Source organism: Rhamphochromis longiceps, linkage group LG5 (genome assembly GCF_057381845.1).
Source record: "Rhamphochromis longiceps isolate RC_006_pf linkage group LG5, R_longiceps_female_GT1.1, whole genome shotgun sequence".
NCBI classification, from domain to species: Eukaryota; Metazoa; Chordata; class Actinopteri; order Cichliformes; family Cichlidae; genus Rhamphochromis; species Rhamphochromis longiceps.
The window spans coordinates 23,880,088-23,906,294 of record NC_140561.1 but is presented as its reverse complement, the minus strand read 5'-3'; the positions used below and the strand labels follow the sequence as shown (position 1 = coordinate 23,906,294).

The 26,207-nt window shown below is 38.8% G+C and overlaps 1 protein-coding gene across 4 annotated transcripts in view; it reads right to left on the bottom strand.

The window, feature by feature from the left end:
* Window positions 1-2,275: 2,275 nt before the first annotated feature.
* Window positions 2,276-26,207, bottom strand: part of atp2b2 (ATPase plasma membrane Ca2+ transporting 2) — a 78,820-nt gene continuing 54,888 nt past the window's right edge. The window contains exons 12-24 of one of the 4 annotated variants that reach the window (XM_085406755.1): window positions 20,011-20,252; window positions 18,548-18,782; window positions 14,952-15,131; window positions 14,715-14,802; window positions 14,473-14,579; window positions 13,461-13,652; window positions 13,007-13,220; window positions 12,693-12,904; window positions 12,452-12,559; window positions 12,164-12,346; window positions 9,945-10,037; window positions 9,487-9,536; window positions 6,077-6,209 (exon numbers count right to left, since the gene is read on the bottom strand). In XM_085406755.1, the coding sequence (XP_085262881.1) occupies window positions 9,495-9,536; window positions 9,945-10,037; window positions 12,164-12,346; window positions 12,452-12,559; window positions 12,693-12,904; window positions 13,007-13,220; window positions 13,461-13,652; window positions 14,473-14,579; window positions 14,715-14,802; window positions 14,952-15,131; window positions 18,548-18,782; window positions 20,011-20,252 (1,896 nt within the window). In that variant the 3' untranslated portion in view covers window positions 6,077-6,209; window positions 9,487-9,494. Of the gene's footprint in view, window positions 6,210-9,486; window positions 9,537-9,847; window positions 10,038-12,163; window positions 12,347-12,451; window positions 12,560-12,692; window positions 12,905-13,006; window positions 13,221-13,460; window positions 13,653-14,472; window positions 14,580-14,714; window positions 14,803-14,951; window positions 15,132-18,547; window positions 18,783-20,010; window positions 20,253-26,207 lie in introns of all 4 variants that reach the window. The other 3 variants (XM_085406754.1, XM_085406756.1, XM_085406753.1) reach the window with 3 other exon arrangements.

The window sequence follows — 26,207 nt, the reverse complement described above, 5'->3', positions numbered from 1 at the left end:
TGTATTTCACTTAAACACAACTCCTTTAACGAGCACAACCTAAAATTTCAATACTTGGTCTTCTGTAAGTACTTGAACATAGACTTGTGTAATTTGTCCAAACCAAAATAAATACTTTCCGCTCCTTCATTACCATTGCTTAAATGACATGAGCAAGGCCTCTTGGGCTCTACAAACAGATAAAAGTGTTGCTGTAATGAGCAGCTTTAGGTGTACCTGGGTGAATATCAATGTAGGCTCCCTCCAAAACTGTACTAAGATTGAGGAGAAAATCACACTGCTACTCAGACTCATTTGGTCATCACTTTCATTTTTTTTTCAATGCTATATTAGTCCTCCAAAAGTGGTTAAAGTGTACGTGTCTCTATAAAAACCTCTCAGAAGCATATACTGTTTCTCCTCTGTCACGTTCATGTTCTGATATTGTCTCTCTCGCTGCTTTAGATCCATCTTCTTGTGTTTGCAATACAGTACACGTGTTAGCTTTCCACTCTTGGTGAGTTAATCTGAAAACAAACTAGATAAACTCACACAACACACAACATCAAAGACAAATGACACTGGTGAAAGATCATTTTTGAGGAGAGGTGACTTTAAAGTATCTGGACCCAGTGTATTTATTTTCCCTTCCACTACACAGCTGGGTCCAGTCAGGTGTAGTCTGTGGTGTTCCGGCTATGATGTAGTGTATGATATATATGCACACATATATATTTAAAACCCGATGTGCTCTTTTTACCCTCTAAAATTTGGTGTGGAGTTTAAAGGTACCCTGTGGAGTTTCAGATCAATAGTCACACTTTCAACATCTGTCTGTTTTCAATTTTTTGAATCATGCACATTCACCATACACACTGTTCCTGTTTTGTTTCTTCTCGCAGACCTCTCATAAAAATTGATGTAGCTGCTGTGACATTACCCACTGGTGTTTAACCCTTTATCGAAAGCCTCAAGTGTAATATGTAGGTTATTGGCCACTTGTTTTTTGTTTTTTGTAAGAACTACTAGAAATTTAAAAATTCTGAAAAATTCTTGTGTAGACTGTAAAAGTAACTGTGCACATGCAAACACTCTCAAAAGGCATCAACGCTACAAAAATAGTGAAGAGTTCCAGTTGATGTGACTGATAGTAGCTGGCTTCTAGTCATGGTTAAAAAAAGATGGATTCGAAAGGTGAAGCCAAAGTAGAAGTGCCTGAAACCTGCATTGTTTCAGGCACTAGGAGGCAATAGCTGAGAATGAAAAATAATAACTATCATCCTGAGAACCAATGAAAAAGGCATCTTTCATTGTAACTGATTTTGTGATTTCCTGCCTGTTTGGAGGCTACCCAAACACATGAGATATCATTGGTAAGGCCAGGATGTCCTCTACTGAGTACAATAGGACTTTTTAGGGTAGCTCAAGTAAGAAGATACAGACCAAAAACAAATGTCCATTACAGAGGACATTCATGAATAGGATAGGTCTCAGGAGGCTATAGAAAAGGCTGACTGCCAGGACCTCAGCAGGGATGAGAACAGAGGATAATTCATAGTCACTGGTACCAACTTGTGACTTACAAGTGAGTGATCCCTGAGCATGTACTTAGATCCATCCCTTGTAGTCACATCTGGTTCCAAAAGGATGACGAGGATGAAAATATTCATTTTACCAATCAGTGGGTGATGTTACTGTAGCTAAGTCAATCTGCTCATTATGGCTTTGTTTCACACGGAACCTTAAGGACACACATAAATATGATATATACATTCAAATATTAAATATTAGTTTAAAAGAAAACTCTATAAGGCACCTTTAACTCGTAGTACTAGTTTGAAATTTTGTGTTAAAGTTAGCTTTAAAAATACATTTTGAAGGCAACAGTAGAGAGCTTCCTTTGGTTGAACCTGTTACAGTGCAAAAGTGTATTAGAGCAGAAAATAAATAAAAAGGAAGGAAGAGAGAGAGAGAGGGAAAGAAGAACTGACTCACAACAAAAGTCCTGGCCCAACTTGAAATGAGGACGTAGCAATTATGTGGTCGTCGCCTAGGTCGCTCTGGTGTTTCCTCAGTATAAGCGGTCATAAAAATAAAAGGATTTTAGGGGAAGAACATCAGGAAGTTCTTTCTCAGTGATGCTGACAATCCTAAAATTTGTGAAATCCTTTGAAGTAAATCAGTAAAGTTGAAGAAAGAAAAAATAACAGAAAACAGTGAAACAATCAAAGTCATCACTGACATTACAAAGCGACGTACACCAAATCAGAACAGGACATGTTAGATGGGGCCAGGACACACCATGCTGGGTCATGCTGCTCTGGGAGATTTATTTAGTGATTTTTCCTTTTTTTTTTTTTTGTTCTTTTTTTGTTTATTATGTTGTTCACTTGCGCTGTCAGGAGTGTAGTAAATGGGACAGTCAAGCAGCAAGAGTCACAGTTCATCATCATCATCATCATTATCATCATCATCACTATCACCACCATTATTATCATTCTCCTAATGGTATCATAATAATAATTTCATCATCATCATCATTATTGAACTTTTTCCTCAAGCTAGAAAATAATTTACATCACATTGTTTTTACTGACTTTTGAGACCACAAACATTCCAGCAACACACTCTAGGAATAAGGGTGGGTAACAATCAGAAAAGCATGACTTTTTGCATAGTATTAAATGAACAAAGACATTGAGTTCTTTATTTACAATTATTGTATAGATAAAAAAAAATATCATAAAAACAAGATGAACACTTAAATCACTTACCCATAAATGGCTATATGCCAAAAAAGTTATTTGTTGGCATTTCTCTTTTTCTTTGTTCCACAAACTGCATGCTGCTAAATACAGTACATCGAGGCAGGTGAGAGTATATTGCAAAAAGTATCATTGTTATCATCATCATCGTTATCATTATCAGTGTCATCGTCAAAGTTATTATTGGTTCCTACAGCACGTGTTATGATTGGGATGTAATCACGGTGTTTTCTGACAGGAGCAGTGATTGATCACATACAGCCAAACGGCTGCATCGGCAGTATGACTCATTGTGGTGCATGATGGTAGATGTAGTCAGGAGGAGCTCCTGTGTCCACACCAGTGGAGTTCCTGTCCTCGATGGACTCATCGCTGTATTTACAAAGATTATTTTTTAAACTCAGTTTCTTTGCATCCCCTTAAAGCTGAATGTCCTCCCGGATGTAAAAGTGGTTTGAGAATGTTGGCTCAAGTCTTTTTTTTAATATTATTATTATTATTATTGAAAATGCTATTGTTTTGTATTTGTTTTGTTTATTGTTTTACAGTTTTTACAGAGAAACAAATAAATTGTCAAGTTAAAACAATGGAAAGAAAACAAAAGAAATCAACAGCTTTCGAGCAAAATATTAGAACCCAAACTGGGTTTTTTTCTTTCTCCAACTTAAATAAGACAGATTTTTTTATTCAGATGGTCCATGTTACGTTTTCAACACGCCTGAGCTGACTGGTAAAGCTTGTGCACCCTCTCCAGATGGACAGATTGGCTGGGAAATGACAGAGGAGGAGGATATAAAAAAGAAGAGAGATAGAACTTGTTGGATAAATGATTGTATATACTTTACTAGCTTATAGAATTTTTGTTTTTAGAAAAATCTGGAGGTTTTTTTTCTTTTCAAGTTGCATAATGAGCCTATCACGTCATGCTTGCCAGTGATTTCGATTAGTAATAGAAATACAATAGTACAGGCTAGTTAAGTGGCCTTGTCCTTCGGAGTGCAATAAGACTGGGTAAATGTGCCTTCTGTATGTAACATCTGTCTGGTAATGTCTGATTGGTCAAAGCACAATAAATAGTTTACAACTAGTGAGTACAGTTGAGATGCTAGAGTACTGTATATTCTGTGACGGCAGGAAGACAAGCTTGGTTAAAACACACAAAAGCACATCTAGAATTACACCACAGAAGTTTTCATTCATAACCAGATAGTGCAGAAAATCTTTTTTCTCTCATATATATATATATATATATATAGAAAAAGAGTCAAAGCAACATTCCATTTTTGTTCTCATTTCTTCTTTTTTTTTTTTTCCAGTTTTTCTGTTTTCTTAGATGTTAAAAATGTCTGCAGCTTTGTGTGGCTGCATGTGTCTCTGCTAGAGGAAAAGAAACTCCTTTAATCAAAAATAAACCAATAGGTTAAATAAAAAATAGACACAACGCAAAAAATATTCCATGTTTTCAACCGAAATGTTTTGATTTCCGAGCGGTACAGAGAAGCCAAATATAACTGCAAATTTCTAATATGACTCAGCTGCAGCCTTTTGATGGTCATAGATTTGTTTTTGTTTTTTTTTTAAAAACCTCAAGTCCTTTGAAGAAGCAGGTTTATCTAGAAGAGTTCGCTATAAAGGTCCTGATATCAGCCTTTGACTCGAGCCCTGACCCCAGGCCAGTGCTGAAGCACAGAGAAAAATAAGACATAATCTTAACAAAAGAGAAGAAGCAGTGGATAAAAAGAATAAAATATCCCCCTCTGTCACAAAAAGGAGGCCTCTGTTTAGAAAAAAACCAAAGGCAAGCCACTCCAACTTGATCCCAACAATCATATAGAGTAATACTAAGATTCCACAATTACTATGTATCCCATTATATTTTGGTTTCTTTTTGTTGTTAAACCTCTAAAAATATCTACATTATTTGACAAGACAGCAGGCAAATTCCAGCACAGGGTTTTTCAGTAATAACACACCGAAACAGCTCTGGTCCATCTGAGCTTCGACTTCGCCTTCCTCCTTCTAGAAACCAGGAAGTTTATCTCTACGAGGTTGTAAACAAATTACATTCTCTTTAAGACATAAATAAGTCAAAGGTATTGGAGCCATTGAAGCAGGAACAAGGCAACATGCCAACAAACAAAGATAAACTCTCTCTAAATATATTTATATGTATTTAAATTTATAGAATATATCCCATAAATGCTATCATCATTATTATTATTTTGCATTCCTCTTTACGGACAGGTGCAAAACTGTTGTGCAAGTTGAGCCCTACCACCTCGATACACATTTCCGTTTATGGATGAAATAAATTTGTACAGTTGGGTACATGTTCATGCCACACAGAAGAGGGGACTTTGCAGGCCAGAAACTCAGAGATGCTGTCTTTAAAATCGCAGTCCACAGTGAGGCCTAGCCCATCAGAACCAAAGAACTCCAATAAAATTAAAAGCCTTTTAAATAAAACCTGGGTAATGTACATTCATGCAGGAGCAACAATAATAAGAACAATAATAATCAGAATCAGAATTAGAATAATAACAATATTTTTCAATTTAATTTAAACTATTATCAGTATTAACAATGTTTTTCGTTGAGGAGAGGAAGAGTGAGCAGAGTTTAAAGTCTGTCCTCTTGTGTGATTTTTACTCCTCAGCAGTCTCCCTCCTCATCGTCCTCCTCCCAGTGCCGCTAAAGACACCATTCGTACATATGCGCAGTCAGACCCATGCTTATACAGTACATGCTAACCAGTACAAGTGTATTGTCGTACACACCACCGTGACTGCCGCTGTACTCATACAACCACAAAAGCAGGATGGCTGTGTAGGTTTTGTGGCTTTGTTGCGCTTTTTTGATTGTATGCTAGTTTGTTTTTTCTTTTCACCTTGACATATTACTTAGATTTTCTCTGCTTTGAAAGGAGCAGAGCGCTTCAAGGGCTCTAGGCTAAGGGAAAATGGTGGACATTTTCCCCCCAGGACTGTGTTGCCGGTAGGTAGCGGTTTGGGGGAGCTCGAAGTTGAGAATTGGGTGAAAATTTGGGGGTGAAGACTTGTATGGTTACAGTTAAAGGTCTGGAGGAATTGGAGGAGGTGTCCCGACAATGTGAGGAAACAACATTAGAGGTTAGAGCTGAGTTTAGGATCAGGGTTAGAGGCTTGTCTCCAAGCTGTGCAGAGGACTGGCAGGGCTGGAGGACGCAGCTGATTTACTGGTATCGATAGTGAGATTAATGCCACTGTCAATAGCGTTGTTGTTCTTGTTAGGGGACGAGGGCTGGCTTGAGTACTTCATCCTTCTACGAGCAGAATCATCGTCCGTGTCATCAATAAGGGGGATGTTGGGCGTGGAGTCTTCTATCCTAAACTCAGGGTGTGTCATGAAGTTGTGGATGGATGTTCTGGAGTCTGGTTTTTCCAGGCCTTCATACAGGGAGCTACGGAATGCATTCACAACTCGGATCTGACATGGAAAGGGACAAAACAAAACAAAAAAAACAAGAAGAAAAATGGTAAGAGGTGATGCCGGAGACAATATCAAAGGGTTGGAGGTACCCTCGAGATGAAAGAAAAGGCGGGGGGGTGGGAGGGTTTGAAGAGAAAAGGGGCATAGAAGGAGGGATCCTCTCATTTGAGGATAAAGAGTTAAAGAAGGAGCAGAAGGTGGAGGAACAGCAAGGGAGAAGGCGACTGCAGCCTGTGTTCTGCTTTCACAAGATGACTACAGTCACAAGTCATTCAATTTTGGCGTGCACTAAGGAAAACTGTGAGGAACACAATCATAAAAAAACACAACAAAATCATACATTTCAAGAAAAACAAATACCAAAGCAACACGAATGCTCGTTGTAAGTATACGCTTTAGTCCAATGTGCTGTATACCTAGAAACAAGCCACGTTAATAAATGGAATGCTTACAGAAAATTTAAAGGAGAATATCACATGCAAGTTTGTAGAAATCTGGTGGACGAGGTCAGTAAGAAGGAAGGAGGTTAGATCTGAGAGATCCAATCAAGTGGTTTAAAAACTTCTGAAGATACCAGAACACTGTCTGGGACAATATCCACACAGACTCTGAGTGGGACACACAAACACACGAGTATAGCACACGGTGGGTATGGCATGGTCTCAAACAGGGCAATGGACAGTCAAGCCTGCATGAGGTTGGCTCAACACAAGCATCGCAGTGTAAAAACTCACAACAAAACAATAAAACCAAAAGCAAAACAGTGGCATTGAGACAACGAGCAAACACAGCAGGTTAAAATGTGACAAACACAGAAAATGAACAGGAGCTAAACACAAACTACATGCAACATGACAACAGGACAGTGAGGGAGTGGTGAACACCGGCACACAGAGTACAGACACTAAACACATGGAAGTGAATAATGAAAATAAGAGTTTTACTGTCAGACGTCTGACGGTCAAAGCATGTTCCTGAGTCCATGCACGTCGACGTAAACACTCAAGTATAAGGTCCAAACAACTATGTGACAATTTATTGAGACTAAAAAGTAGCACAGTAGTCACAGACTATGGCAAATTGCTGTTTTCATAAACCCTGTGTGCATCTTCAATTTATTTTGTAAAAACATCCTACTAACGTTTTACAAGAAACTAAATCATGACAAAAATGTGAGGTATTTGGAAAAAACTGCATCAGAATTGTTGCTGGGTTTTAATTGATAATTGGCTTTACATTTACATTATTAACTCAATTCTCGTTTAAAGTAGCTGAAACTAAAGAAATGAAAATAAATTGCTGTTGAATGTAGCAACATATCAATGCTTTTATGTAGTTTGTGTTTCCAGTTAATAAAACGTTTAATTAAACATAAGAAACCTGTTTTCTCATTCTTCACAGGAGCAGTGAATACACTAAATGGACAAAAATACTGGGACAGGAAACCCATGCCTGTGAAGCTCCCGCTGCACAGTTTTTATGCTGATGTTAATCCGAGAGGAGTTTTGGAGCCCTGCAGTTACTGACTCAGCAGAGACTTGATAACCTTTACACATTATGTGCCTTCATTTGTCACCAGGCATGGCAATCTGCTGCCTGGAGTCCCAGGCCAGCAGGGGACCCCAAGGTCTGATCAACCTCAAACTACAGCAATGGTAATATGCAAGGTTTGCAATGCCAGTAGTTGAGACCTGACTTCCCTAAGGGGTCCTGCCCACCTTTACTCACTCCCATCGCAAGTGGCACACATCAGTCTGTTTAAACAAGCCAAATGTTAGGAAACCTTTTAGGAGTGAAAATAGACAGAAAAAGAAGAGGGGAAAAAGCAGGACAGTGGGGAATGAAGCAAACAATAATGGCTAATAAATATATTGCTCACTAGCTACAGTAAATGCTACTAGTCTAGCCTTAAATGTAGGGGAGAGACAGTCAAAATCATGAAGCTTCCACTAACATGAAGTTATTTCTTCTCTTTACTTAGATGTTTAACATTAGCTAACTTAGCTAGCAGAGCAGCATAGTTAGGACACTGGCAATGGGCCTGTTTGCATAGCTAGCATGTTAAAGCAACACAGAAGCTAGCTACAGTATTAACAGTTTTTAACTTAGTCTTGGGCATTGTTGTCAAAATAAACATGGTTTCTGCCATAAGTAATGTTTTACTGTCATTTTATCGGACTATTGTTTGTGGCGGTGGAGTCAAATTATTTAAAACAAAGTGGCAGTAAATGCTGTTGGCGGGTCCTTCTGTGAATTTTTGTCTGGGGCCCCAAAAGAACAACAACCTTGTTCTGTAACTTTATGGTGAAAACAATCGAATTCAGTAATTACGAAATGTGGCCCAATACTTTTGTCCATGTAGTGTATTTGAAATTTAAACTCTGCCACAAACCTTAAGACTACAATATTCCTTCTAATTTTAAGATATTAGATTTATAAAGCTTTGAGAATAGTGCATATTATATGGCAAACATTCTGGTAGTGCTGCAGTAACTGTGGTGGAGTAGGTGTAAGGAGAGAAATGAAAATTAATAATAAACAGAAGCCTGTCTGGATGATTGCATGTGACAGGATGTCTGACAAGTAACACTGATGGGGTGTCAAAAAAGGGTGGGGGCTGATTTTACTTTGCTGCAGAGGATCTATGTCTGTAACTATGGTAACATGACAGTCAACTACACCAACAGTATGAAGCAACAAGACGGGATGAATTATTGGTACACTACTGCCTTATAGTGAGTACCCTGGCCCCGATTCCAGTTCGCACAACCTTCACATGGGATTTAATTTGATTTTCAATAACAGGTTGTTGTCAGTGAGGATATGTGTGTCCATGTGTGCAAAAGAGAGTGAGAGAGACAGAAAGATGAAGGTGGGCAAATCATTAAATAACACAGACGCTTTTGACTAAAATACACACTCGCCTCAAAGTTTGCAATGTGGCAGTCAAATGTGAAAATATTTTAAGCCAAATATACCGCTGCTACCTGAATATTTTCTTGTCACTGCTGGTGATTCAGCTCAAAGGACATGTAGGAGGTAAAATTTGTTTTATGCCAAGCCAATGTGATTTGCCACAACAGCGTCACACTCCCAGGTAAAAAAAACAAACAAAAACAAAGTTAACACTGCAACTTATACTTGAATGTTCACCCAGTGACTTGGTGATTTGATTGGAATTAGTTCACATTAATGTCTATAAAGACATAAAAATGTGAGGTTTGGATGAGGGGATGATGGATGGAAGATGAGCAGAGGGAGACAAACTCACAACCTGAAATGTCACGCCGTGGGTATCACCCTTAGTCCTGCGCTCCTAGCACTCTGAGGAAACAAACACACATTCACCAATGAGAAGACAGTACACCCAACCATGGGACGAGATATCAAGATGAATTTGAAATCCAGCGTGAACAAGAAAAAGACAGAAGAAATAGAGAAAATGAAAACGCAAATAGCAAGAACGAAAGACAAAAAAAAAAACTTCAGAAATGCCAACCTCAAGATGGAGACTGTTGTTGTAAATTAAAAACAAATAAATCAATAAACTACAAAAAATAACTTTCTGCTCATGACAGGATGGCACCCCTGAAGCAAAGAGAGTGGAGAAGCAGACTGACAGAGTTCTGACTCACGGCCAGTAGTGGGAGGAGCAGTAGCAGCAGTAGTGCTTGTAGGAGAGGAAAGGGCATTGGACAAGGACACGTGACTAGGACTAGAAACATTGGTTACATCCTGGGTCTGGCTGGTGGTGGATGATTGGCGTCTCAGAGCCCCTGCCCCCTGAAAGGAGGTGCCACTCTTGAAGGTGTTGACTACTTCAATCTGTAGGAGAGCGGGACAGGAGAGGACAAATGGCTGCTCAGAGTGACACAGACCAAATGGTAACACAGGTTGATTGGTAGGGTGACTGGTGGTAGAGGGAGTATCTCAGTCATGACATGATGGAGGGCAGCTAAAAGTCAGGGTGTGGTGTCCCCACAGCAAAAACACTGAATCTGATCTAAAGAGCTGGTTCACCCAAATTACATGTGAGCTATAATGGTGGCCATGCAAATACTCTGGGTTCCCTTCAGATTTGTTGCGTGATGCTGATACAGAGCAACATTAAAAACATTTTATTAAAATTCAGGAGCTAATATTTATCTCTGGAAAAGAAACACAAATCATTTTCGTGTAAAATTTAAGAGAAGTAAGCGTGAGCAGTCTACAGTAGAAGAACTTTCTACAAAGCAAACATTTCATGTTCGTTCTGATAGTGTTTCTTTTTTACCCAGAGTAACACTGATGTTGTTTGCATTATTGTTCTACGTTATTAGCACCACAGAACAAACTTGTATTCAGTACCTAAAATATGATATTACAAAACCTTGGGAAATTACAACTTTCTGCATGGCCAGATAGCATAAGAGGAAGATTGCCAAAAGCTTTGTTTTCCTTTAATTTGGGTGATCCCACCCTTTGACTTACTATCTGATGTAAACAAATTAAATTCACAGATGCAGCCATTCACATCATGCAGTGCATGTTGTTTTGTGACATCTTCACTGAAAAAGAAAGTTAAGATTTAGTTCAAATTGGGTTTCGTTTTTCTTTCTTTTGTTTAAATTCCTGACCAATGCATATACAGTTGTGATTAGAAGTTTATATGTACTCATCATGGGTGTCAATGTCATGGTAAATTGGGGCTTTAAATGATTTATTTGACCTGTTCTTTTTGCAGGGTAGAATGATTATGCAGAATTTACCACTTCAACCAACCTCCTCTCATCTGATGATGAAAGTTTGGCTCTTATTCCAGACCTTGGCAAATTGTACATATGTGCAATTAACTTGTACTGAGATAGAAATCTACAGTTGTCCTTCTTGGATCCTCAGTGAGTTCCTTGGTCTTTCATATTGTTCTGAATGTGAGTGTGACTGATCAGTCATGATCACTAATGAGAAGTTATTAAGCCTTAAAGTCAATTTAAAAGGCATTGTAGAACCTTAAGCAGACTTTATTAAAGTGTACATATATATTTGAGCTTAGATATGGATCAGAGAAAATACAAAATAAATTCAAACTTTTGCACCCAGTTATTGTTTCTTAAAGTCATTACAGACATTCGCTGTACAATCATTCAACCCTGGAAAAAGAACAGTTCAAAGCAATCATTAAAAGCTCCAAAGTACCATGACATTCATGCCCATGATGACTGTATGTAAACTTCTGACCACATTTGATCATAACCAGCTTATTAATAAGGATTCTATACTTTAACACTAAACACTGTCATTTGCGTACAGCACAGATACTGTTCTGGCTGTAGTTTTTTAACTTGCTCTTGCGGATGTTAGGCAGCATCTGTCCACAGTACTACACCCAGGCCCATCAATAACACATCAGTGAGACGAAACCAGATCCAGCACACAAGCCGGACTGTCTGCAATATCACAGTGATACCGGTCTGCAGAGCTCACAAATGTGAAAACAGTTCAGTGGCTATATACTTGTATTTAACTCTTGGAGCTTCCACAGGTCCATGGCGGTGATCTAGGCAGTCCAGCGAGGCAAAATGGCATCTTTATGCTCCTGAGTAATTCATCTTGAGATAAAAGGACTTTAAAACTGTGACTGACTAACATGACCAACATATAAAATACAGTCTATCACTTCCTCATGGGCAATGCCTGAGGTGGAGAGACCTACACAAAACAGATCTTCTGAGAAACACAGACAAACAGTAAAAGAGAAGCTTTTTAGTAAATATTAGGGGTGACATATTTACCTTTTAGTGTTTTTATTATATAACTGGACAAAATTATTATATTATTATTATGGAACTCAGCATATTATTGTGTAAAATTAAAGGGAATCTTAAACTGATTTTTAAACAAGTAACCATAAAGTCCACATGCTGTATCCATATATTAACTGGGATTGAACTGTCTCTGTTACTTGCCCTCACCTGAGTCTGAATGCGGTTGAGTCCTCTGAACCAGAGGATCTGTCCTCTCCTCAGCTCCCTCTCTGCGTGGTCGATCTCCTCATTTTCTTCATTAACATCCTCCTCTGGCAGCTCATCTTTCTGAGTTAACTGCCCTGCCCGCCGCAGGAAGCGCAGTCTGCTATTGGGTATGGTGGCTATCACCTAACCCGCAGAGAAGTAAAAGCACTAAGTGATGTACTTACTGTAGAGATGCACAGACAGGAAAATTGACCAAAAGACTTAGAAAGGGAAAACTTTGCCTATTACCTGTCCCCACACAAGCTCCCCCAGCCCGAGGAAAACACACCACATCCACTTTTCCAAGTCTAGAGGTTGACAGCTGAATGGCTTCCCTCCAAACTGCACAATCACGATCTATGCAAAGTATAAAGTACACAGAAAACTGAAAATTACCATTACTTATCTGAAAAAAATATAATAATTAATAATTAAAATTAAAAATAACTGAGAAAAACAAGTAATTTCAGGAATTAATGCATCCACTTACCTGCACAGCAAACGTGCCAAAAACAATCGAGCAGAAAATGGGGTTCCTGAAGATACCGTCAAAAACATTCCTCTCTCCGTGGATTTTGCGGGCATTTATCTCATTAAACAGCTGCATCATGACAAAGGTGTTAAAGATGATGGTGTAGTGCTCAGAGGGTGGAGAGTGGAGAGGAGCATTGCGGCCACTGTCGATGTCAAAGATCTGCTCACCTGGAAGGAAAAGAAAGAGAGTCAGGGAGTCAGATTTATGCCATAGTCTTTAAATCTGTAATATCCTACATCGGTATAACAGAGCAAAATAACCGTGCGTACCAACAAAGAGCAGTGTGAAGATGATAATGAGCTGATAGACTCCATGTCCTAAGATGTTCTTTGTCATGGTGCTGGAGATGAGAGGCTTATTGCGACCGTATGGCTTCCTCTTAAGCAGAGACTCCGTGGGAGGCTCTGTCGCCAGAGCCAGGGATGCAAAAGTATCCATGATAAGGTTCACCCACAACATCTGCACTGCTTTCAAAGGAGAGTCCTAAAGAAAGGTGACAGTAACATGTATCAATAACAGAATAGAATAATAGAACTACAATATAACCAGGCATGAAACATAAGTGTATTTCTTGAAGTTGTAAGCACTTATCATCTTTCGAATTACTGATTAGGCAACAGTAAACCAACTTGGATGAAATTCCATTTCATCACCATCAACTGTGTTAAAAATGACCATGATAGCGGGCTGGTATTACTTTGCAATCTTTTTCATCCTTCTGACCTGTGTGATGCAGGCACCAGTGAAAGCCACAATGACAGCTACAACATTGACAGTAAGCTGGAACTGAAGAAACTTGGAGATGCTGTCGTAGACATTTCGGCCCCACATAACTGCTTTCACGATGCTGCTGAAGTTGTCGTCGGTGAGAATGATATCTGATGCTTCCTTGGCCACATCTGTACCAGCAATACCCTGGAAGAATGATGACAAGCTGCAGTGAGAAAGAAACTGGAGTTTTCTATTTCACAGCTGCTCTCCTTCTAACTTCATCACACTGCAGTATTCCTCAGCCTACCACGTTAAAAATAACGTTGAAGCATATAATCAACTCTGCAGTCAACTGGACAATGCTGGACCCTGTAGATGAGTCACTGTTGTGTTTAATAATAATACCAGCTACCTAAGGAGTCAGTGTGCATGTAATCAGGTAAAGCGCAGACTGTAGGAGGGACTCTCTTTCTGTATTATGTTATATTTTGAAGGAGAAGCACGAGCAGCACCTTCTAGGCAGTGGCTGGATTTGGACAAGGATGCCCTTATTAGTGAAAGTGTGGAGTGAATACTTATGCGGACATCTTTTTAAACATGTCTCATTAAATGAATTAATGTGCGTGATTAGGTTGAAATCTGAGCCCAAACCAATCTCCTTCAATCAGATTTCCTGCTTAAGCACAGAAGCTGAAATACTTTTTTACAGTATCTTACAGGACCACAGTGTAGAAGGAGAGCTGCAACTCATGTTACATAAGACCTATTAAAATATATATATGGTTTTTGCTATAACGTTTTTAACAAGCTGAACAAGCTTCTGCAGAATAACTGCGTTAATAATGAAATCCACTAGGGGGAGCTCCTTATCCACGCAGCCAGAGTGAGAGCGCCTGAGAAGAATTCTTAAACACTGCAGAGGTGAAAAAGACATCTGCAGATGTTGACTGAGATCAGTCTCACAAGAATGCAAGATAAGGCATGAACAAACAGCCAAACAAAACAGGAAAGAAGGGCTGCTTACCATGGCAAATCCAACGTCAGCTTTCTTTAGAGCAGGCCCATCATTGGTCCCATCTCCAGTCACAGCCACCACCTGCCTCTGGTCTGCCATAGTGCTGTCAATAATGCCTGCAATAAAGAGATAAACAAAGCAGCATAGGAAGAAGTGCATATACACATAAAGCACAAAGACTCAAGAAACAAGGAAAGGCAACAGTAATGATCTCTGTCTAAGTCAGAGCAAAAAGTGTGCAACCAATTCACCTTTGACGAGTGTGTGTTTGTCGGTTGGGGATGATCTAGCCAGTACTCGGAGTTTAGGCCAAACTTTATCGATACGCTCCTGTTCCACCTGCACACACACACATAGACACACACAAACACAAATTGAAAGAGAGGAACAAGAGCAACACTTTTGCTTATTTTTCCTTAACCTCTGCAACTCTCTTCCATGAGTGGCTCACTTTTTACCTCCTCTCACACTGACAGTATTTGCTGTACCTCTCCTTTCTCATTGCGGATCCTCCTGTTGAACTCTTTGCCATCGATGCACAGGAAGTCCTCTCCTGGGTGGATGATACCACACTTGATGGCTATGGCTCGGGCTGTGTTTATATTGTCTCCTGTCACCATACGCACTGTGATGCCTGCACGCTGGCACTTCTGAATGGCATCAGGGACCTAAAATAGGGAGACACATGCACAATCATTCAGTACAACAGAAATATGTAAAAAGGAAAGCATATTTCACCTATTATTTAAAGCTGCACTAACCAAATTTAACCAATTAATACTAAGACTGAGCATAATGCAGCCAGCTTTTACTGTGCGGAGGTCTGGCAAACCTTTTATTTCAAGGAAGCCTTCTGATATACCCAGTAGTAGAAGGAGCTGCATTTCTGACCACTGGATGAATTAAATTAAGATTTTCACTTTTTCTCTGGTTTTCTCTGGTTTTGTTCTCCACCAACTCCTGAGGGAATTTTAAATTCCATTTGCCATCTGGTGGCACATGCACAGTTTTCAGAGCTTCAGTATTTGAGTAGTGTTTATAAATGAAAAAACAATCTTGCAGTTATTCACAAAACACAAACACATGCAAGCAAGTAAATCAAAGCCCCATTATTATTAAGTTCTCCAGATAGTATTGCAATAAATTAATTATGACTACTCATGTATGGATATGGATCTGTAGTTGAAGCATCTTGCAAAAGAGTAGTAATTCAGAAACACATATTTCTCCTTGCAAAGGTCAGTGTGGGCGAGCTCTGCTCTCCAAACCCACACATAAACAATTGTGCTCACGTACCATAATAACATCTTGCATCAGTTTACACATACATGCAGGCAAGTAATTCTTTCTGCCTTCACACATAAAAAACATAAAACATGGATCCATCATTGAAATGTGCGCTTGCATCATGCATTAAACTGCCGAATCGAACTGCTTATGCATGCAAGCATAGAGAAGTTTGTTTTTACAAAGTATGGCTATACAGCGGAGGAGTGCAGGTCTTTAATAAGCTGGAGGTTAAAATAAAAACAGATAGGATTTTTTAGCCTACTTAGAACTACATAACTTTTGCACAGCAGCTGCTACATGCAAAAATGATTATCCTAAATATGAAAACCTACAACAGTCAAAGAAGTGAAATTATTTCATTTAATTCGATATTTGAAGAAGAACAATATTTGCTTCAGTCACAACAAAACCATCTTTAACCTATATCAGCCTGTCATTTCATCAATTACACAAAATAAAATAGCCAACTAATACGTATACCAGTTAATACTCTGAAGAGGTCAACGAAGTTAAATATTCTTCAAATGTAAACAGAAAAAAAAAAGAAAAAAGTAATATGTAGTAATGTGATTTTTATAAGTTAAACAAGCTCATGCTCTATATTATCCAGATATTGACTCATTGTTATCAAGATATCAGGTTCCTGTTTGGCTCGTCTGTCATCCCTGGTATTTAGTTAAACCTTTCATTTCTCTTGGACTCGTACTGCTCAAGATGACTGCTCACTTGAAACTAGGAGGTGAAGAAAAGACTGGAGGTTTATTAAAAATACAATCTGGTCCATCAGAGGAAGAAAGTAGGAGTCTAGTAGGTGAGACTGGGAAACAAGCGCCTCGTGCCTCTTATATGGATCTGGTTACACTCTCATTTTCTACCATTTCTCTCTACCATTCCTACCCATCATCCTCCTGCCTTCTGTCATCCTTCTGACAGAAATCTGATTTTGAACATTTCTCAGTCTCTCATTCCCTCCACTATTCTCTCTCGTCTCTCTGGGGCCGTTCTCAGAGAGCATCCACTTATTAAACAAACATTGCATTACAGAGGAAGAAATTAGAGACTAATAAACAAACCAAAACCATGTTTACTAGTCTGTTTGACCCTTTTAAAATAATGGAATGTCATCTAATTTCCAGTATTAACCAGTTTTAGCAAAGAGCCTGGAAAGTCTTTACTGGATTGTAGCAGTTTCTGTGCACTGCTTCTCAACTGGGTTATTGAAAATGACAGATACCGAGTGACCTCTAGGGTTGAGTAGAGAGAGTAATCTGCAAACTTTGAGGCTATGCATCACTGCGAAGGGCTATGTTAACACAGTATATATGGGTGGCATAGTGGTGGTGTGGTTAGGAAGAAGGTTCCTGCTTCAAACTGAGACCCTCCTGTGCAGAGCTTGCTTATTTTCCTTGTGCGTCCATGGGTTTCCATTAAGTACTCTGGCTTCCACCCACAGTTCAAAGACGTGCACATCAGGTTAACGCGTAAGTCTAAACTGGCCATGGATGTAAAACAGTTTATGGGATGGATGCAGTGGATAACCTCTACAATAATAAGTCTATAATAACTCCAGGTTTTGTATTCGTGTCTTTTCCCTAACTCCTCCTAGACACATCGATCAATCTGGATGAAAGTATAACAAACTGTCTAAGGTGGCAGGGTTATCAATTTCTATTATTCAATAGCTTTATTGAATTTGTGTTTAGGGAATACTAATAATTTTCAGGAATTATTTTATAACATTCAAATTCTTACAAATTATATGTGTGTAGCAGCTGATCTCAAAACCAACAACATAATTGTAACTATGTTATGTGTACATTTGTTTGATGTTTATGACACTATATTGACAGCTTATATATTGATATCATTTTGAAAAAAAGAATAAGAGCAGGGTTTTGCTAGTATATGCTCAGAATATGACTTCTAGTTAAAGCACTTTGAGTGGACAGTAACAACATAAAAACACTATGTAAATGTGGCCACACTACATATTCATTTTACTGTACAGTATGTTCAGCATTAAATATTTGATTTCTTTTGTATTTATTCATCTGAACACTATAATTTTCCCCAAATTGCAAAAAACCTTCCATAATATTGCAATACAAGAGGGGATTCTCAGTTAATATAGCTCAGCTTTGGAGAGAAAGATAGAGACATCACAATGACAGAAAGAGATTTGCAGAAAATGCGAAAGGAAAAGGAGTCATCAAAAAGAGGAACATCACCACAGACAGAGGTGGAGAGGAGAAAACATGTTGGGTTGGGGCTGAATGAGCAATGCTGTTCTAGAAAGAGCAGGAGGATGGAAACAAGATGAAAGGAAGCAGTTGAATAATCCAGTAGTCAGTTAATTTTCCTGCTTCCTTCTCCCTGCACTGGAGCTGTGAAGCGAGGTCAGCTTTCCTACTGTACACAGATACCTCTTTCTTCCAATTATAATACACTCTATTCCTTCATGTGAAATTTATCATTAAAAACTGTACCCCTGAAGAAATTGCTTTATGATGAATCACTTATTGCATTGAACATTTCTTTTTGTTTCAACGGATGATTTTACAAAAGTGATCAGAAGAAATAAGCTGGTCTCATCTAAGAATTGATTTGGTGTTTAAAATTCAAATTAATACTTTGATCCTCATCTATACAATAAACCTTTATGTAAAGAGACACTGCTTCAAAGTAACAGCGAGGACATACCACTGGTTATGACACAGCTGCTGAAAGCTGGTATTATAAACCATTTGTTCGACATCCCCCTCCTCTCAGTCCATTACTAAAATATCTCTCCTACCTCTGGCCTGACGGGATCCTCTATTCCGACAACACAGATGGCTGTGAGGTCATTCAGGATGTTGTTCTCATCATCCCAGTTGGGCTCAGGATTGCTGGAAAAGTCACGATACGCCACACAGATGGTCCTCAAGCCATCACACGCCATGGGCTCAATCACTTTCTTCACCATCTCATCCTTGTCTCGTGGACGGAAAACCCTTGGCTCACCCACCTCGTTTTGGATATGGCTGCATCTGCAAACAAGGGTGTGGCGTAGGTTGAGAGGGTCATTTTAAATTATATACTGTAACATTGGTATTGTCTGTGTTTTTAGTGCTTGGAAATGAGCCAGCATTTAAAAAAGAACAAAATATATAGTCAAATCTCTCAGCCTGGCATTACTGCTTTGCTTAAATGAATACTGGTGAATCAAAAAAGGATGCACTGAGAACTGCAATGCTGTGCAAAAGAAAAGACATAGGGACTAATATGCCTTTTGTGGCAGGATACCACAATATTACAAAAAAAGAAAGTGCATTGGGGTACACACTGTAGAGAGCTCAAATGGAGGACAAACAATTTCCTCTAAAAGATTTTAAAAAAACAGCTAACACATTTCCTAAATAACTAAAGTACTGTAGCCAAAAGATAATTACATTTGATGAAGACTAAACTGATTTGCTAAACAAGTTAAATATATCAACAGACAAACTGAAAACAAACAGGTGTACTGGCATACAGCCAAATACAAATGCTGTACATCATTTACGGAAAAGCAACTGAACCATAATTAATGCAAACGTCCTTTTAGGACCTGTCAGCTTGACAAAAATGTGAATTTAACCTTTCATACATTGTATTATTGAATCTCTGTTTATATTAACTGTAACACCTATAATGTAGAAACATAAAAAATACTATTGAATTCAAGTAATTTTATGACTTTTTATTTAAAAAGTCATAAAATAAAAAGTCTTTTTATTTAACATTAACATTAAAGTCATAAAATGACTTTAATGTTAATGCTGATCAAATGCTCTTAATTAACCGCACTTGATTAAAAAGTTGTCTGGAGCATTGAGGTGCGTGTTAAACACATCTGCAATGATCTTTAAGAAGCACAGATTTATTCTTCCTTAGCAAGAAGAATCTGGATTAAACATTAATCTGGGAAAGACTACAAGCCTATTTCCAAACAATTTTTACTCCATTATTTTACAATGAGAAAGATTTGGGGTGGGGGATCAGATCCAAGATGAGACCATGCAATGCTGCAAATAGAATTTCACATTTCTCCTTCTGCATCTCAGGTTTTTCTCAAAACCACTCACTGTAATGTTACTGTAACGCCCTGCAAAATGACATGATTGTAAGACATACTGCTAGAAACTTACACTGAATGTAGTGTAAATCTGCAGAGCACCTTATTAAATTATATAACTGCAACTTCCAGGTTATTTTAAACCATTAAACCAGACTCACTTTTTGAGTACAATCTCAGAGGCTCCCTTGCTGTACATCCGGAAGCTACCGTCAGGCAGCTTTATGACAGTGCTCATCGACTTCCTGACAGAGTTGAAGGTATAGACTTTGTAAAGCTTCTCCTCTGGGATCTGGTTTCTTATTGGCTGGTAATCCCGCTTCAGGTCCAAAACTAGTCCCAGCAGGCCACACTCTGTCTTGTTGCCCACCTGCTTCGGCAGACCGCCTTCCTTATCTGGGGGCTGTAAAATGAGGGACAGGAAAAAAAAGATTTAAATGTGTTCAGTTATATTTTTAGTCTAATATTAAGTAGGCATGCTAAAAAAGAAGACCTAAGGTTTTACGCATCAGGAAATAATAAAAAATAAACTGGTCTTTAGCAAGTTTTACAATTAGATAAATGCAACCGCAGATGAACAACAAAACATGACATGTTACACCTTTCACTACTTAACAAAAACTAAGCCAAAATAAAGAATCAGTGATGTGAATAACTAAATACACACTTACTGCTTCCATAGGAACTAAGAGGAAGTCAACAAGCAGCAGCCACCAGGTGCTGCTGATCAAATGCTCTTAATTAACTGCACTTGATTAAAAAGTTGTCTGGAGCATTGAGGTGCGTGTTAAACACATCTGCAATGATCTTTAAGAAGCACAGATTTATTCTTCCTTAGCAAGAAGAATCTGGATTAAACATTAATCTGGGAAAGACTACAAGCCTATTTCCAAACAATTTTTACCCCATTATTTTACAATGAGAAAGATTTGGGGTAGGGGATTAGATCCAAGATGAGACCATGCAATGCTGCAAAAAAAACCCCAAAAAGCTACATCTTAATGCTGAAGTTCATAACAATACAATTAAAAAAAAGACTGAAGTGAATTATGACTTGTTTTGGAAGATCTTCCAGGTTTGGAAGGTCTTTTTTTTCCAAAAAGAACCTAGACGCAATTGCATCTGAACAAATCACACGACTTCTGGAACAATATACTTTGGACAGATGAGCCCAACATGAAGATATGTGGCCATAATGCACAGTGCCACTTTTGGAGAAATCCAAACACAGCATATCACCATAAATATATGATACAAGCTGTCAAGCATGGTGCTGGCGGGCTGATGATTTGGTGTTTTGCAGCCACCAGACCTGCACACTTTGTAGCCCCTGAATGAATCATGAAAGGTTTCTAGTCAATTATAAGGCCATTTTCCAGACAGCTAAAGCCTGACTGAAAGTGAGTCATAAAAGAGGACAATGACGACAGAATGACGGCAGTGATACCTTAAGAGAGCTGTGCACAAACAAATGTCTGCAAATGTCAATACAAGTTGAAGGTACTGAGTCATGGGATGTACTCAGTTTTTCACAGAACTCCATGACGTCAGAGAATTTACCCTCTTTTTTTTTCCATGACTGTACATATGGCTTTACTTTTTTTTTTTTATCTATCTGTAATTGTTATTCACTTAACTGCAACTTAAGATAATTTTACAACATTGTTACACATATTGTTTCTACCTAATCCAACACTTCGACTTTTAAATGTTCTTAGTTTGCGTTTCCTCATAGGGTAAATGAAAATAATCCTGCCACAGAGAGAAAGTTTTCAGTGTAATATATTTCATACACTCATGTGATCTATTCACTGAATGAGATTCTCTCTCCTTCAGCTCAGTGCGACCAGTGTAATGCTTGAAATAGCTGCTGGTGATAATTAACCAGCTAGCAGGTGAAAGGGTCACTTTGTGTGGGAGGGCAGAAGATGAGATAGATGGAATCAGGTTTAGATCGTCTTATTTCAGGCACACAGCTCAACCCTGTGAAATCTGTAATTGTATACTTGGAACCATGTATTGCTCTGGTTCAGTGAACATGTCAGTGGATAGACATAGCACGTAATATCATTTTCTACCTAACATATGCAAGTATGGTTGGAAATGTGTTGTGATAGGCTCATAAGTACTCTGTGTTTTAGGTGTGCATCCAGTGTTTTGGGTTTATTAGCAGCCATTAGGAGTCATTACTATTGCCAGTTGTGTGTGTGTAAGTTTGTGTGTGATACAGTATCTGTGCAGGTGGCTACAGTACATGTGTGCCACCATGTACACACTCACGCTACAAGCAAGAGTGCGAATGTTTGTGCATGTGGTCAGCTTGTCAAAGGCCCAGCGTTGCCATGGTAACATTGGGCAAAAGAACAAGAAGAACACGAAGAGACTTGGGAAAAGAGAGGGTGCACTCTCGACCACTTGGGGATTCTTACTCCTTGGCTCCATTCCTCTTTCATGATTTTCCCTCATTTCATGTCACACATATCCTCAAATCCTTCTGCGTTTCCTTCTTCATCTTTTCCCAGCCCCCATTCATTAACATTTCCAGAGCTTTTTTCTATTTAGGAAGAAATAACGCATGTACAGAAACTACCTGTCACTATGACAGGATAAATCTCACTATAGTCAATATCTTAGTAAGTAAAGGGCCAAACAACGCATGAAAAAACAAAGGAAGAGCATTCCAGTCCAAAGTCACAGAACCTCAGGGACCTGCCAGGGACATATGAGTGCAGACGCCCTCTGGTGTAACCTGGTGCCTGTCCATGAAAAGCTCTCCATGTCAGTAAAAGAATCTTAAACTGCACTCTGAAATAAACCGGAAGCCAGTGCAGCTGCGTCAAAATTTGAGTCACACGTGGAAACTCTGAGGATTTTATCAGAAGTCTGTCAGCAACATACTGAACAACCGTTCTAGGGAGGTTTTGGTAAGACTTGTGTATAGTGCACCGCAGCAATCCAATCGCAATGAAACAAAAGCATGTATCTTACAGAGACTCATATGTTCAGACACATCTCAGGAGCGATCCCTGCTGTTATTATTCATAACACGCCTCTTCAAATCTGCACATCCTCTCAACCCTATTTACATTTGACTAAAATATAAAAACATAAAACTAAATTAAAAAGCTGTTAACCTTCACTCTTAAAAAAATAGTGTGCTCAGATAATGTTAGGAAATAATGAAAAATGACTATTTACTGTATCACTGATTTTCTAGAAAGAAGTCAGACAAATAGATTATCATAGTAGTTGCAACTCATTTTTTAAATTTTACTTTATTTCGCTGTTTCAATTGACTAAGAAAAAAAGTAAAGGTAAATAATAATTTTGTGGTAATAAATTATATTGGCTGTATACATGTTGAAAAACACAGTTAATCATATCTGGGAATACAGTTCATTTTGGATCCCTATTAGCTGGCACTGAGCTGACAGCTAGTCTCCCCGGAATTTTTGCTACATAGTACCTACAGTATGTTTGACACCTACACTCACTGCTACAGAACAGCTTGTCGGGTACACTGTCTTCTTACACGCACGCACACACAGCAGCATGTAGCAACCGCATTGAAAATAATGCTTCTACCTTGGTTGCTTGATCAGCAGACACCTTCAGCTTGAGCTATTTGCTCCAAAATAGATTGACTGCAGGCTGTTCTGCGTTAAACAAGCCTGCGGCCGGGATTAGATTTCAAAGGACAGCTTGGCATTTTGACGATTTGTATTTGCCTTTATTACTGTTTTCTTCACTTGGTCCTTGTCACAGCGTGTTCATAAAGATTCTGTGTTGGCACTATAGTTAATAACGTTGACGATGCACTCCATTTAAAGCTGTCCACATGCTAACGAGGCTTTGATTGAATTCTGATTAACTGCTTTGATATCCTTTTTAAGGTTAATGATGCACAAAAGGCCTAAGAAGAGAAAAGTATGTGGAGTGAAAATACTAGGAGGGCACTTTCCTCGTTTCACCAGTTCTTCCTTATGTGAAACAGCATGGTGGTGCTGCGAAATAGCACCGGTGACTCCCAGCAAGAAGGTCCTGAGTTTCAATCCACCAACTGGGGTCTGACTCAGGATACTCTGTTTTCTCCCACAATCCAAGGATATGCATGTTAGATTAACTGGTGATTTGAAATTGGTGTAAATGTGACCTGGGCAGGCTGCAGCCCAACCACAACCCTGAATTGGATATGTTAATGGATTTCCTTATCTAAACAGAAGTCTAAATAAAGAGGTTGATTTGCAGGTTTTGAAATAATTTAAGGTAAATTTGTGATTTTAGGCTAAACAACTGACTAGAATTTACCTTTATCACATCAAATGCTTTTAAAAAATTTATGCCACTGCCGCTATCAGAATTGGTACTAAAATGATTACCAAAATCAATTTTTTTGTTTCTGTAACGGTTAACCCACCAGCACGTGCAAGCCTTTTAATCAACACACAAAAACACATTATTATTGTTTGATTAAGATGCCAAATTACAGTCATTTACTTGCATATAAAAATTTGTTTTAATGGTTGAATTAATTTCTGACTTCTTGTGCCAGCTCAAATTTGGGTATAAAAAATGTGAATTCAGTCATTTTCAGTTTTTGACAGATTTTTAAAACATTTGTGTTGTCTCGTTTTTATGGCAGGGGTCCTAATAAATTTGTTAAGCACTGTATCTGCTATCAATATTTGCTTTAGAGGCTCATATTTTGAGCTCAATATTTCTGACCTTCTTGACTATCGAATATTGGATATTGATTAATTCAGGCTGAGGCATTTTTTTTTACTTATCCTTGCAGCTGTTGAGAGCCAGTGGACCCAGCTGAAAAAGTCGTCTAAAATCTCATTAATCATTAAAACCCAAGCAGAAGACTGGCCCATCCTCACCTAGTAATTTGACATATCTGGTTTTTATCTAGCTGTATGTCTCACAGACACAGACAAGAGCATAAATACTTTATACAGAGTTTATGGTAAATAACAGAATTAATGCCTTTTTCTAATGACCAATGATTACATCAGGAAGACACTGCCTGTCATTGGCAAATGAGGAGATGGAACAAATGGCCTCATCTGCCCTGTCTGCTAAGTGTTTGGTAGAATAGGCTCCCAGCCAGAAGACCAAATCAAGTTAAACCTCTAAAATGAAAATGACTGAACAAAATGACCAAAATGAGAAACGCACAGTGTATAAAAATAAATGGTAACTTTTAGATCAACTAAATCATACAGAAAACAGTCACTACTCCATTTAAATGTTGTGTAATGGCTGCCTTCATAGTCCATCCACCCATCCATCCATCAATCCAAATACAGTATATTAGAGCAGTAAATACTTAACCATGTTTGTTAATTTAAATGACAGCTATTTCAACTTCAGCTTAGCTACTGGCACAACTCCTGTTCCAGCAGAAGAGTATTGCGGAGAATAAAAGGAATTTACAGCTACCTCAATAACAAAACAAGACAGCAGGAAAAGCAGTGAGTAAACAGATAATAAACAGAAGACAGCCACAAACACCGCTGCCTTGTATTCTCAGAGATTCCGCAGAGGTTTAGCTTGACGTCGGTTTCTACGAACAAGGACGCTTTCTGGCATGGGATGCCCAGTGTTGGCATGACGAGACAACTGTTGGCACACCCTGGCCTGGACATGGCTAACGACCAGCTGCCCTCTCCCTAGTCCTTGGGTGTTCCTGCAGGCAAGGACATATGCCAGAGGGAGTGCTGGCAACTTTACTTCCTTTTCCACCTGGGGCTCTCCTTAATCCAGCCCTCCTGCTCCTTCCAACTCCCTTATCATGCTCTCTCTGCAATCTTTTCCTACTTTAGTTACACCGCCTTTATTTCACCGACCCCCCATTTTTTATTCACACTCTAGTCCTATCCTGCTTTGTTGTTTTGGATGACTTTCTGTTCTCATTTTATGCTGTCCCAGTCTCTTACAAGGTGCTCCACCTCCTCAGCCCACGCCTTCTTTTTTCTCTTTTCTTTTTTTCTTTTCTCTTTGCATGTAGGAGTAGATGATATCCTTGCTCGCTGCATGACTCTAACAGCCAACTGGGCTAAGGCCTGGAGGAGTGCTGGGGGGGCAGTAACACAGTCTTCCAGGGCATGATGAGGACACTTGTCACGCGAGTGTCTTTTCTCTTGTGTTTCCCTTTCTTTTTCCATCCTGATTTGCATGTATCCTTACTTTGCATTTCACTGCCTCTTCTCTACATATTGAATCCCCCTCTCTCCATATTCGTTTCTCCGTCTCATTATATTCTTTACTTGCCTCTCTACTGCAGATTTCTGACTACTGCAAAAGCACAAGGCAGTCATAATACACAGAATCAGCATCTAGTAAATATACTTTA